The 15,260-nt window shown below is 47.7% G+C and overlaps 1 protein-coding gene across 1 annotated transcript in view; it reads right to left on the bottom strand.

The window, feature by feature from the left end:
* Positions 1 to 14,236, bottom strand: part of FKBP1A (FKBP prolyl isomerase 1A) — a 30,942-nt gene extending 16,706 nt beyond the window's left edge. Inside the window, exons 1-2 of the mRNA XM_078651705.1 lie at positions 14,087 to 14,236; positions 13,391 to 13,438 (exon numbers count right to left, since the gene is read on the bottom strand). Of these exons, the coding sequence (XP_078507831.1) occupies positions 13,391 to 13,438; positions 14,087 to 14,123 (85 nt within the window). The 5' untranslated portion in view covers positions 14,124 to 14,236. The remainder of the gene's footprint in view (positions 1 to 13,390; positions 13,439 to 14,086) is intronic.
* Positions 14,237 to 15,260: the final 1,024 nt, after the last annotated feature.

The raw sequence follows: 15,260 nt of genomic DNA, 5'->3' as shown, positions 1-15,260 counted from the left end.
TCTCTCTCCTGTGTACATGGCTGCGTGGTAGCACCCTTCCCTTCTTTCTTGTGTTGTCATGTGTGCATCTCTGCGTGTGAGCAGTATATTCTGCTCTCTTTTGTGCTTGGTTACCATGAGCACTATGTTTTCCTTTCTGACCGATACGGGCACATACTGCGTGTAAGCAAATCACCCTCGCTGTCCATATTTTCCGGTGTGCATATCAGCAACGTGAGCACCCTCTGCTACTGGTGTCTTATCTTTTCTGTGTGATCTCTCATTTGCCCTTCTTTTGCATATGTAACTGCTTATTATTGTCATTTCCTGTGTGTCGATTATCTTGCGTCACTGGCTTTATGCAAGATCATGCCATGCTTCCGACGATTTCTTGCATAATTGCACAACTGGAGCACCTATTTGCCCCTTCTGTACAGATTATCGGACACGCACAGAGGTATCAGAGGCCAGTGTGCAAACGCAATTGCAGCTTCCCTCCTTCGGAATGGCATACCCTGATGGCACCTTTATTAGCTATCAACAGGTATTTCAAACATTCCAGTTTCTCTTCTGGGTGCCATGACCTATTACCAACTCAGAGTCCATGCGCACCTCCACGATACTTTTCCTGTCCTCCGAATACCCCCTCCCCGGTGTTTGAAGAAAAGCTTACTAACCCTTCGCCACAGACTTATCATGCGCATTTATGCTAGCATGCCGCGGAAAGTTCTGATCCAGATATCATCCAACTAAGTATTCCAGGAAGAGGCTATCCGTGCAGAAATCAACGAGGAACAGTGATCCTTTTGCTACACCCAATCTTGGGATCCCCGTTTATAGGCTGCGTTTAATTAATTTCACGTTTCTACACAATCTGTAATACGCCGGCGCTGCTGAGACTTTGGGCCTGGTGGAGGACGCGGGCTCTACCATGTGCTGACTTTTTTCTTCTGTCTTGGGAGTGCCCATAGAGCCGGGACTATTGGGTGGAAGCAAACATTACAGGCCATTGCGCCCCTTGTTGCCCTGTTAGGCTATGTTAAAGAGAAGCCGCTGGAGACCTGTAGATGAAGGCAATGTTACTATTGCTTGCTAAGCGCAGGCTTGAATGCACTGGGGTAAACGGAAGGCCTCAACGAGTAACAGATGGATGCATGATGCAGCACTGTGCCAGGAGATGTAGGTTGCACGTTGGGAGTTGATGCCGGTTCGCTGTACGTCCAAAGATATCTGGAGTCCCTTGACACACTGTCAGGTCACTAGGCAACGATCTGCAGAAGAGGCCTGACCCAACTTTCCCCTCCTCAGACCGATTGTATGTTTGCAGAAGGTTTTCCCATGGCTGCCTTGTCGATAACCTTTTTTGGACTAATCAATGCCTTCCTTTAATTGATTTAAAAGGAGCGTTGAACTCTCACTTCCTCATGTGTAGATTTCACGGAGTGGCATGGCTTTTGGATACTTTCTTTTCTATTCTTGCTCTCCTGTCCTACTTTTTTTTCTTCTGCCTTCTATCTTCTATCGTTCTGGCTTCCAATGCATTCCAGATATTGTTGATTTACGTGCTTTTGGCTTCTGTTATGCAATTTCTTAAAATGCAATTTGTATGGCTGTTGCTATATGTTACTTACATTTTTTTTAATAAAGTCTTTATTTCGGCTCATTAAAAAAGTGGTATATGGCAAAGCCTGCAACCTAAAATGAATTTTAAGAAAGCACAATAATCTATACTTAAACGTTCTCTTCTTTTTGGTGAAAGAAGATGTCGAAGTAAAGCGTGAGAATAAACGATGTGCAGTAAAAATGCCATTGTATGCTAAAAAAATTCCTGTTGTGCCGCAAAGTCTGGCAATCCATGGCACAACATCCTTCGTTATTTCTCTAAAAGCAGTCTTCTGTTGCGTTTTGTAGGGACCACACCAATGAAGCGGTGCCTAGACAAATATATCAATTTTTAGGTTTCGCCTGGCGTTCACTGCGCAGGCGAAATTTTTTGATCTCCAGTACTGGGGCTTTAACCCGCCTCTCTCTTCCAATGGCTAGCTCAATAAATGGAGGCTAGCCATTGGAAGAGAGATGTGTCAATCATTGTGGGAGCTTGTGTTTTTTTAAGCTCTGCCCCTTTTGTCTGTCATGCAGCGGTGGGCGTTTGTTTATTTTATTTTTTTCTCCAAGGTTTGTTTTCGTCATTCCTCCGAAGATGGCGTCCGGGCAGTAGCTTACTTGCGAAGCTCCGCAGTGCCGTCTTAAACCAGCGGACGTGGCCGCTTCGGGATGCCGGTTTCAAACTTTCGAGTTTCTGGACGTGGGTGAAAGTGTAAGGCGTGTGCTTTACATGGCATTATTATTCAATATTTGTTATTCATAAAGTGCTTCGTGTTAGCGTCCCACATCAATCAATGATTGTTGTATGCAAAGGGCTTCCTCTTTGGGCAAATTTTATGCAGCGACTGGCTGTCACATCGCTCGCTAAATATAAAACCTTATTATTCAGTTACTGCAGTCAATGAAGCACTTTAGGTTAGAAACCTATTTCAATCAGAGCAATCCGTACAAGGGTTTCAACTGAAAGACTATTTACTCACAGCGTTGTGCCTTTATAGCAAAACGCGCTTAGTAACCCACGCTATTCGTGGAATACACTCGCCAGTTATTCAGCGGCTGCTATGGTTGAGTTAGAAATGGCGGGGTGGTCCCAGGGTGAATTCTACCGCGAGGGTTCAATCCGGAGCCTAGCGCACACGGCGCTCCGTCACTCCCGACGAGCAGCAGCGGCGAGCAGACGGCAGATACAACATCCTGCCCGGTCGGACGTGGGCCAGGTGGACACCGTTTCACTGCTCTTCTGGGAGCCACGGGGGCTGGGCAGTCGCCTGCCACTCAGATCTCTCGACCCCCTCTGTATCTTACCCCCGGCTGCGAGGTTTGTATTGGAAAGCATCAATGTGCCAATACCCCGGGCACTCCAACAGGTGATCTACGCAGATTTGGTCTAATAGTGAATTTCTGAGACGTGTGCAGGTTTGTTGCATTTCTCTCCCAACATTAAAAAAGCTCCAATAGTACCCCTGGCCGCATAAACAATAAACACACTTCATTTACTTCCTCTTGTGTGATTAAGACTTTTGTAGAACTGCAGACAGTTTCAGTAAGTAGACACTTGTGATATGTTTCACAGATCACACACAATACTTCTAGGAGAGGGCAGGCTGTGTTTGAATCCGTCCACACACTAAACTACTCCTTGTGGAATTTGTTGAAAACTGATTGAGGTGGGCGGCCAGGGCGACTAGCAGATGCCTTCTGACTTTTAGCGCTCCTATAACACAATGCTGAGGCGCTGGGCTTTGTGTACCTTTGTTAACATGACGATGGTCGGACGCAAGGGGCGAGACGGGATTTGTCTCTAAACCAGGAAGGTGGTCGTTTCGCACCGGGCTGTTAATAGAGGTCAAGCGACAGGGGTGCGCGGGTGGGGAGTTTATCAGACGACCTCCGAGCAGGGGCTAAGGGAGGAGAGGAGCTCGTGACCGGGCTCGTGTTATTGAAGGTAAACAAAGATCCCGACACTGAGGCTGTGCTAGAGGCTTCATGCGAGCCTCAGCTGGTGAAACTCTGCTTCTGTGCCACCCCTGAACTCTGTGTGAGGCTCTTTGCGTGTGGGGGGCTCTTTGCGTGGGGGGCTCTTTGTGTGGGGGGCTCTTTGTGTGGGGGTGTGTGCGTGGGGCTCTTGCGTGTGTGGGGGGCTCTTGCGTGGTGTGGGGGGGCTCTTGTGTGGTGTGGGGGGGCTCTTGTGTGGTGTGGGGGGCTCTTGTGTGGTGTGGGGGGCTCTTGTGTGGTGTGGGGGGGCTCTCGTGTGGTGTGGGGGGGCTCTCGTGTGGGTGTGTGTGTGCAAATGCAATACGTCTCGCATTTGCGACAGAGTAAGCTATTGGCATTGTAAATGGCAATGCTATTTATTTATCTGTTTTCAAAACCAACACAAATAAAAAGTTTGTCATTTACAATGCCAATAGCTCTAACTTTTCCGAAGGCGAAACCGTTGCATTGTAAATGCTTGTTTGGATAGTAGAGAGCAGGAAATTGAAGCTGAGAACCCACAGTTGAATTAGACCCATTTAGATGCAGATGTTGAGTGGAAGGGTTCTTTGTATTATCTTGTAACATTTACATGGTGGGCACTGAAGTGCCTGATTTTGGACAACAAGCAAGCCAATGGCATTGAAAACCTAATTCGCTAATCTGCTCAAGTTCATATATAGATTTCTCCTTACCCATTGCTCTTACAGATCCAATATTTAGCACCAACTTCCACCTTTCATGCCTGACTCCAGGCATGTCACAAGTGGGGTGTGTCAGATCTGTATCAAACACTTAACGTGGACAAACTTGCCACTTCTCATGAAGTCCCCCTCCCATTGCTTTCATTCGAATGCCGACAGCAAAGTGTTCCTGAAATGTTGATGTTCCTGCTGCTCAAGTAAGAAGGCTGCAACATTATATTATGAAAATAAAGAAACCGATGGCCACCCACCTGTTCAGCTGAACAACAAAATGAGTGTTTGCTGCCAGAGTGAGCTTTGCACTGGCTTGCTGGTTGAGTAAACAAAGTCCCTATTGATTAATTTGCATTCTGTCCATCTATTATTCTTTTTGCATTGGTCACCCTGAGTAGGACGGGTATGCCCAGACTTGGGTCCAGTGCTCTTCATGCCACTGGAGGCAAGCTATCCTAGCTAATGAGGGGTGAAACCCCGAAACTGATCCTAGGATACTCATTTCCAGTCCAAAGAGAACCTGGCTTGGCAGTTCAGGCTGGACTGTTCCCATTGGGAGCATGATGAAAACTGATTTGCATATGGCTGGGTTCAAACTGGAATGGCATGGTAAGCAAAAAACGATTGATTTAGGCCCAGATCTCTGTACTGGGGTGAATGTATGACATTGTTCTGCATTCTGGCCATCGAGTGTTCTTTTTGCACCTTTCATTTACATAGCCAAAAGTATCTGGTGTTCAAAAACTGGGACTGTAATTTTGTGTGTGACTCGTAAGGAGCTTTTTTCAAAACCACAGCATACGCGCGATTTTTGCCAAAACCTCTCCGTTTTTTTTTTATCAAAACCGAAGCCGCATGCGGCTCGCATGGTTAACAGATTGGGCAATTTTTCCCTCTTTTAAACTTCCACGCTGAATATTCATGAAAGGGACTAATGAGGCACATCCTCACAAAAGATTTTTTTTTGTTTTACTAGAACCACTACCTTTAAAACAAATCAGCTTAAAAAAATGTGCATGTTGAGATCTACAGCATACCTCTTTTTTCACATCAAGGTGTATTACATAATTCTGCCTTGCTTTACAATCTCTTGCACAAACACGTAGGTTAATTGAGCCATCTATCTAGCTTATAGCAATGCATTTCCTCCTATTTGGACAGGCACCTTATTCAGAGAGAGCCTGTCTAACCACACATGTAGATCACAAGTTCAACCAGCTCATCGCCCATGAAATCTTTACACTCGCTGCATCAACAGGCAAGACCGGGGTCGCAGTGCACGGAGCCCTCTATGACTGATCAAAAATCATGAACCCTCGTTCCCACAATTTGTGTTCAGGCAATGCCATAAGCTGTGCACACCTTACCTAAGAAGCTCAAGTAAGGCAGTACATCTTCAGCCCTTGCAAATAGTTTTTCACCTGCAGCTTAGAGAATTTTTGTTCAGGCAACAGATCACCAAGACACGGCTGTTTGCTAACAGGACTCATTTGGTACATGTGTGCATTCAAAATAAAATGGAGCCGCCAGCTCCTGAAGTAAACTCTGATGGTCACCCCTCCTCAATACTCCAAGTGATAACAATACTCAAAACATGAAGATGTGCCTAATGAAATATCCACTCTGTGGAATGATGAGACGAGCGGTTACCTATAGAAATGAAAAATTAATGCAAGACCCTACAACACAATGCACTGTATTAGGGCCACCTCCTATTATCAGAAGACGGCAGTAAATTGCTCCCAAGAAACTGAAGCAGTGCATATGCCTACACACATGCCTGATTAAGGCATTACCCCACCACGACACTTTATTTATAAAGTTTTATACAACGCTAGCTAGACCCGTAGGTATCAGAGCGCTTTACATACACAAAGGAAAAGGAAGATTGCATAACATCACAGGATAGGAGGATGCATAAAGATTGAAGCAAAGACATAATACTTATGTATCCAGTGAGGGGGGAGAGACGCAGGGGGTGGTCACAGTCATATAACCACCATTATTGGCCTGGTCTGGCCATTCAGTTACTGCCTTTTGGAAGGTCTTGGTACAGAACGTCAGTTCACTGGGTAGTTAGTAGACGTCTCTGAAAACTGCCAGCATTACACTTAAAGAAGCAAAGCACATGTTGGTACGAACATCTTCAGCGGTTATGTGATATTTCTTGTTTGACGGAGTACTATACAAAGAAGCTCATCCAGTCTCACCAGAAAACTTGGAAGCATTCCTCTTGGTTGTGTTTAGGAGACAAATCGTCTAAAGGACACCTTCAGGCACAACAAGCAGAAACTATGCCGAGCATTAGCCTTTATGGGCAGAGTACTATAATAGTTTTTTAACCCCTTGGGCGCGGCCGCGATTCTGCACCTGTGCCGCACTTTTAAACAGTGGGCAGGTTAATGACGGCCCCCAGCCATCATCAGCACACGCCCACCGTGATGACGGCCAGGGGTAGGCAGAACTCGCAGAGTTTAACGCTACAGAATTCCACGCACCTACATAAAAACTCTGCACAAATGCACGGAATTTCGGTGCTGTGCACATTTATAGCGTAGAGAGCTTATTCTGCACAGAAAAAAGAAAAACAAAATCAGTGTGGACAGCACCATAAGCCGCACCAGAGGCTGATGTGCCTTTCTGCTACCCTAATAGGTTTTCTACTCGAGTGGCAGCATACTCAGCGCTAACAGTAGCGACAGGCAGCACTGAGATAGTGTGCTGGGACTCGTCCGAATGCTCACTTTTTCTTGCTCAGCAACTAAACGTTGGTTAGTCATGCGGCGGTGCACCGAATTTTTCTGGTATCTCGCGCTTTAGGCAGAGTGGGCAAAATCCTGTGAACTCTGCAGGCAGAGCAGAATTTACCATCTGCCCCTAATTATAACAAAGATAAAAGGGATAGCAGAGATTCAATCCTTTGTATTATCAAACGTATCGGTTGTCATTTCATGAAGCGGATGAACTTCAGGCTCAATCTGAGTGAGCTGCGCTGTAGAGATTCTTTCACTTGCTCTTAAGGGTGTGTCCTCCATTCAGTTATTAGCTGCGCCATGGCTCTCCTCTGAGGGTCAGGACCCCTCAAAAGTGGGCACCCCCTCTGCTGGAGCAGGTGTGACAACTGCCTTCTACTGTGGTCCATACTTGCACTAGTACTTGGAAGAAACCATCAAGCTTTGCATGGTGCAGAATTATAAAAGCAAATGGCATTAGAAGTGCCTCCCGTGTAAGGGGTTTTGCTTGAGTGGCACCGCGGCAGCCGGATAGATCATCCGCCGCTTTTCCGCTGGTCGGATTGCTGGGCGGAAAAGGGACACAATATAGTAGTGGTACCTCGCAGACACCGCCACCCATATTTGTATGCCTGCAGTTGAATACCTTCCCATGGTGGACACTCCGCCACGGAAAGGCATGCGGTAGAAACTATGGGGGCCCATCGTGGGGGATGGGTGTCAAGCTGTACTTGGGGTGTACCTATGGTGACCGTCGAAGCTCCCACTGAAGCGGTCGCTCCCCCACTTTCCCGTGCCCCTCTTTCGCTTTCCATTTTGTGTTGCCATCTTGTTGCTGTGATCCCTGGCCAGTGTCTCCTCCCTGCTCCCGCCTCCCAGCTGACCCCCCCTCGCCCCTCCCCTTCCACTATCCACATAGGACAGTTGCATTTACGCGCAGCGGTCGCGCCCCATGCGCGCCGAAGGTGCGCCAAAGGTAAGCCCGCCTACGCCCGTCCGCGCCCAGCGCCAGACCCCCTAGCCCCCGCAAAGCGCACTCCTCAGGCATAACGTATGACGCCACCACCCTCCTAGCCCTTAACCCCGGACGCAAACCTCTATGCTGCGTAGCTGCCCCAGGACTCACCCATGGACCCTTCGCCTGCCACTCCTGCAAATTTACCAGCATCAAGACCCATACCACACCCACTAACACCAAACACAGCTCCGACTCTATCCACCTGAAGTGCATCCTGCTGAACACCCGCTCGGTCCACAGACACGCCACCGAACTCTGGGATCTACTCGACACTACATCACCGGACGTCGCCTTCCTTACTGAAACATGGATGAACGCATCATCAACACCCGACATCACCATAGCCATCCCGGACAATTACAAGATTACCCAAAAAGACCGCACCAACCAAACAGGAGGAGGCATCGCCATCGTCCATAAGAACACCATCAAAATCACGACCAGCTCCAACGATAACCTTACAACCGCCGAACACCTCCACTTCCAGATCCACACCGACCCTAGGACCACACTCAGAGGCACCCTCATCTACAGACCACCAGGAACCCGTAAACAATTCAGCAAAGACATCACCGACTTCATCAGCCCACATGTTCTCGCCTCCGAGAACTACATTCTATTAGGAGACCTCAACTTCCACCTGGACAAGAAAAACGACAGCAACACCACCCCCCTTCTGGACAACCTGGCCAATCTCGGCCTCAAACAACTTGTCGACACCCCCACCCATGTAGCCGGACATACGCTCGACCCAATCTTCACCTCCAGAAAACACATCTCCTTCGATCGCACCACAACTCTCCACTGGACGGACCACAGTTGTGTTCACTTCAGCTACAAAACCACATCTACCCACAACCCCCCACAACCTATCCCCCGAAGAAAATGGAACAAAATCACCTCTGACCAACTCCTCACATCGCTCAACCAAAACCCACCCGCCCTCTCATCAGACCCAAACCAAGCTGCCATCAAACTCAAACAATGGATCACCCACAGCGCTGACGAATTAGCACCCCTGAAAAACCATCACACCAAACTAGACAGCAAAAAGGCCCCCTGGTTCAACAATGACCTTAAGAAATCCAAAAAGCTATGCCGCACTCTCGAGAAAACATGGAGAAAAAAACCAACCACCGACAACATGACCACCTTCAAGGCAGCCACCCGCAAACACCACCAGCTGATCCGAGCCACCAAGAAATCAGCACTCAAGAATCGACTCAACAACAACGCCCATAACAGCAAGGAACTATTCAACATCGTCAAAGAATTCACCAACCCCACCGCGGCCTCAAACGACATCACTCCCTCCCAAGACCTCTGCGATTCGTTATCCTCCTTCTTCTACAACAAAATTGCCGACATACATAACAGCTTCGAAAACAGTTCCAACAAACAATCCTCCCCACCCCCATCAGAACACAAACCGCCCTCTAACAACCTCAGCGCCTGGAACACGATCACCACTGAAGACACCATCCGCCTCATGAATTCCATCCACTCTGGCTCGCCAACGGACCCATGTCCCCACCACATCTTCAACAAAGCAGACTCCATCATCGCACCCCATCTCCGTGATGTCATTAACTGCTCCTTCACCTCTGCCACCTTCCCAGAAAGCTGGAAACATGCCGAAGTCAGCGCCCTCCTGAAGAAACCCACAGCAGACTCCTCTGAACTTAAAAACTACCGCCCCATATCCCTCCTCCCATTCCCGGCCAAAGTCATTGAGAAAGCCGTCACTAGCCAACTCGCGGCCTTCCTCGAATCCAATAACTCCCTCGATCCCTCACAGTCCGGCTTTCGAGCCAAACACAGCACTGAAACCGCCCTCATCGCAGCAACAGACATCCGAACACTACTGGACAACGGAGAAACAGTGGCCCTCATTCTACTCTACCTCTCCGCCGCCTTCGACACTGTTTGTCACAGCACACTCATACAACGCCTCAGCAACATCGGCATAAAAGGAAAAGCCTTGGACTGGATCATCTCGTTCCAAGCTGGGAGAACGCAGAGAGTCCGACTTCCCCCCTTCAAATCAGAGGCCACCGAAGTCATCTGCGGGGTACCACAAGGATCTTCACTCAGTCCCACCCTCTTCAACGTTTACATGAGTCCACTCGCTTCCATCGCGCGTCAACACAACCTAAACATCTCCTACGCTGACGACACCCAACTGATTCTTTCCCTCACCAAAGACCCCAACACCGCCAAAACCAATCTTCACGAAGGCATGAAAGATGTAGCCATTTGGATGAAAGACAGCCGCCTTAAACTTAACTCAGACAAAACGGAAGTGCTCATCCTAGGATCAACCCCCTCTGCCTGGGACGACTCATGGTGGCCTTCGGATCTGGGCTCAGCACCCATACCCACGGACCACGCACGTAATCTTGGCTTCATCCTAGACTCTTCACTCTCGATGACCAATCAAGTCAACGCCGTCTCATCCTCCTGCTTCAACGTACTTCGTATGCTCAAAAAAATCTTCCACTGGATCCTCGTTGAGACAAGAAAGAATGTCACCCACGCACTGGTTACGAGTCGACTAGACTACGGAAACACCCTCTACGCCGGAATCACAGCCAAATTACAGAAAAAACTCCCAACGCATCCAAAACGCATCAGCGAGACTCATTTTGGACATCCCTCGCCCAGAGAACATTACCGGCCACCTGAAAGACCTCCACTGGCTTCCCGTCAACAAGAGAATAACATTCCGTCTCCTCACCCACGCACACAAGGCCCTCTACAAACTAGGGCCCGAATGCCTCAACACCCGACTATCCTTCTACACACCAACTCGCCAACTAAGATCATCCAATCAAGGCCTCGCCGCAGTTCTGCGCATCCAAAGATCCACCATGGGAGGTAGACCCTTCTCCTACTTGGCACCCAAGACCTGGAACTCACTCCCCACTCACCTCCGCCTTACACAGAACCACATCTCCTTCAGAAAAGAACTTAAAACCTGGCTATTCGATAAATAATGAACCCCCTCCCCAAGCGCCTTGAGACCCTCTGGGTGAGTAGTGCGCTATATAAATTCTTGAACTTGAACTATGGGGTACCCTCCTACACTGGCATTCACAAAGTGGTGGTGCCCATCACGCTGTGCATGCCAATGCACAACATGCATATTTAACTTTGTGGTGGGTGCTGCTCAAAGCACCGCCCACCACAATGTTAAATATGCGGGATGCGACTGCCAGGGTGGAAGTCGCATCCTAATGGGCACAGCGGAACCGCCGCACCTCTGGCGGTCGGGTCCACCCGCCATAGTAATGAACACCTAAACATCTAATCTAAAACGAGGAACCCAACTGGAAATATCCCAGAGTTTTGTTGGTTTGTAAATGTTCACTCCCATTAGATGTAATGGGAAACAGCCGGCTTTCTATAACACACCTCTGGTGTTGATGTACAGACACGTTTTCAAGGAGGTAGCCACTTAATACACACAAACATGTCACGGGCATGCTGGTGTCCTCCAGGTTCAGAGTAGTTGGACTTGTTTTACGTGCACCGCGCTACATAGGCGGAATGAGACCAGCATATTTGTTCGTTAAGTCTGGTCAGAACAGCGTAGAGCCACAAAAAAGTTTGCCCAAGTCACTTTAACCGATTTTTTTTATTTTTGCTTGGTATAGGCTGACTTGGGGCACAAAGACCTGCACTACCTGCACTATAACTCAACACACGTCACCTTTTCGGGTTGTCGTCTGCTCAGAGGCTCACAAGTCGGATTGTAGCTTGTACTGTGAGAGACATTGGGGGTTAACAAACAATGAGAGATTTGTAGCCTGTATGTGATGAGCCTCATGACTAGGTCAGAGCTCCAGCCAGTAGCATACTTTCAATATGGCAGGGACAGGAGAAAGATTTGGTGCTATGGATCTGGAGGTTGTTTTAATGAAACAAAGGTCCAACTTCAGGGTCTCTTTAGGTAGTATTCATTAAGATAGTATGTTCAGGTACAGAGAGCCCCACCAGGAGCAGCCTTCCTGCTGCTCAGCCGATACTCCAACTGACAGCCCCACTCATCCAACATTCCATTGCATCACCACACATCAATATTCCACGCCACACTAACACTGGCTGAGAAGCAGGTACAACAGAGATCTGGGTAATCAACTGAAGAGTGAGATTATAGATGCATCATACATTTGTGGTAACCTCCTACCATGTCAGTTGGACATGATCTGGAGCTGTAAATTATAGAACATTCCCACGTGTATCTCCGATTTCTTTCAGCACATTCAATGGACCGGTGGTGTCCTGTGGAGAAGGCAGGTGCGGCTCTCATGCAGTGGATAAAAGTATATGTAAGAATATAGCTTTGGAATACCCTGTAGGAGGAGCGGTGTCCCAGCTTCTGCAGGACTATTAGCATCAGGAAAGATGGACGAAAGGCACATGAGACCTCCTTTATTAATGCAAGCCTCAAGCTGGTTGCATGACCCACCGTAATGCTCTCTTTTGGTGCTTACCCGATCTAAGCACAGATGTGAATCTCTCCTGGTGCCAGGCTAGATCAAGGAAGTCTCCCAATAGCTCATGAGAGTCGAGAACCCCCCCCCACCCCACGCCACATTAAGGAACAAGTTAAACGCACTGACGACAATTTAAACAGTTATACTAAACCGTGACCTAGGGTAGTGGTTAAGGCTTTTGCTTGGGTGCATTCAGCTCCAACCTCTTTGGGAGCATCCTTTTAGGTCAAAGCATAAAACAGTTTGATCAATGCACTCTAAATGCGTAGATATCTATGTGTGACGCAGGTTTATTGGTCACCTCTACTATTGCAGCTAAGAAAAGACTAGTATCCTAGTTAGGGTGTAATTAAACTTCACTAGGAGGAGAGGCGTTTCCCTGTCATTACACATCCGCGTAGGCATCTGGATGTTCTCTCTGTGACGCCAATACAGCTCATCTCAGCCTAGGCACTGGGCAAGAGGCACATATTGCCGAAAACTGAGCTGTGTTTATAATGAGAGAAAAACACGAGTGGGAGTAAGTCACCCTGTAGGTAGCCATCATAAAATCTTTCATCACTTATCCCGGGTGGGAGTTCGTGTCAAATGGTTTGGGATGGGAAGGTCCAAATAATCCTCAAAGTTCACAAGCCCATTTCTTGTATAAGTGACATAGGAATCTGCAAAATAAAGGATATTTTTAAATTATCGCGCTATGACAAACAGATGCGAGTCTACAATGGACACCTCCACTGGACTTTTAACCGGTGTCACTAGATATACTATACCCAACGTACCAGGTGAATGCTAAGACGTGCAAGTATTTTTTTAGTGACGAACACGATGTTACATTATTCAAAGTGACTCCCACGAATTCAAATCCCCTTCGTAATCAGCACTCACCCTCGTAATGCACTATCGCGGTCTGTCCCTTCTTCGGAAAGGTCCGTCCTATAAAAAAAAAAACAATACAACACGCAGTGAGGTCGTGGTGAGATGTATCTAAAAGTAAAGAACCAGGTATAAATATATATGGGCACATAAAAGGATGCTCAAGTGACTGATCAGCAGCCCGGAGGTTCAGGGCGGGGCACACCGAGAAGCTCAAAGCAGCAGGGAGGCGAGGAGGGCGATTAAGGGAGACAGATGGATAGGGCGGAATTGGCCAGGCTGAATTATTTTTTTTAAGAGTTTTATATAGAGCGAACTAGACCCGAGACATCGAGTATCGGAGCGCTTTAGGATGTTGAGCGTCGTTGCATTGACTCGAACTCGGTTCCCCAGATTCGAAGTCGACTGATCTAGCCGTTAGCCCACATCCTCTCCCCTCGGAGGTGGATGCGATCAGAGCAAGCGAGCCTGGCGATAACAACGGGGAAGAGACGGGTGTCTAGAACCCGAAGAACGATGGTTCATGCGCCCCCTACTATGCGGTGTCGAATGCAATCAAGCCCGTCAGCGGATGGGGGTTCGGAACAGCCATATATGGCGAATTGGATGCACAGAGAGGAGCCCTTTATGTGGAGGAGGGGCGCGCGCAATAACGTAGGGGGTACCTGCACAGCACAAACTTCGCCTAGGACTAGGTTATTCTCTCACCGTCCCCGGGGCAAATGGTGTCCACTTGCACTCCCATGATGCTCTCAGAAGGTAGAAACCGGGCGTCCGGGAACGCGCGCGACAGTCAACGAGCGACCAAGGGCGGCAGCAGGAACAACGAGTCCCGTGACGTCACTACGTCCTGGCGGACCTCCACGCTAGGCTTGCGCGAGACCCCTGCGTGATGACGTCGGAGGGAGCGTTCACTTTGGAATTTCCATTGATTTTTTTCTTGCAAATATGTGAAAAGGATGTTTAGTCGGGGTCTGCAGGGAGCTGCTCGTGTTGCATATTCCCCAAAATCAGCACAGCCATCTAAGAATTTCGCCTATTTAATCATTATTTTGAGACCAACGCATCGATTTTTTTTTAACCTGTAAAACAAGGTTTTATTTGAACAACAACTTAGGCTTCGCCTGCGATGAACAACGTACCATTGTTTTACGCTCCATTTAAGGGCCGGATCACAAGTTGGTCGCGTAATTACGACTAATGGGAATGATGTGTTTTGTTTTCCGTATGTTATTCCCACAAACTCATTTAGGTGATCTTTATCCCTCACACACGATGAATAACGTACGCCGCGGTATCGTAATTGTCTGCACATTCTTAGGAAGTGTTCCGATATCTTCATTGTTGAGGGCGAACATTATCTGAAGGAAATTGAATTTCTGTTCCTCCCGGAAGTAGCAGCTAACTGCAGACTCACGCTCCTATGTATTCAGCAGCTTCTATTGACTCATGATTATGCAGCCTTTATTAGTCCGTTTTTAAATATCGCCGGGATTTTCGTTTTGAAATCTGGTTAGCGGCATCACTTCATTCTTTCATATTTGATTTTTTTTTTTTAATGAGTTTCATCTACTGTAAAGATCCATCTCGTATTGGTTATAAACCCTTAAACTGGTGAACTAAAAATATGATAAACGTTCAGCTGTTTTCTTTCTAAATGGTGGGCACGTACCATTAATAGCAGCCAAATAGTTCTTGAAGTGCTTAGCCATTGCCTCCACTTTATTTCCGGTTTACCAAGCCCTTGTAAAAATGGAACTGGTTGCATTACATTGTGTGCAGTGGCCATAAGTTTAGGATAGTAAGCACCTGGGCAACAATGAAATTATATGGTATGAGATCCCAATTCAAGATATCCGTCAATAAAATAAAACCCCAAATT

Source organism: Lissotriton helveticus, chromosome 7, assembly GCF_964261635.1.
Source record: "Lissotriton helveticus chromosome 7, aLisHel1.1, whole genome shotgun sequence".
Lineage (NCBI taxonomy): Eukaryota > Metazoa > Chordata > Amphibia > Caudata > Salamandridae > Lissotriton > Lissotriton helveticus.
The sequence above is the reverse complement of the archived record's forward strand: the minus strand, read 5'-3'. Positions and strand labels throughout refer to the sequence as shown.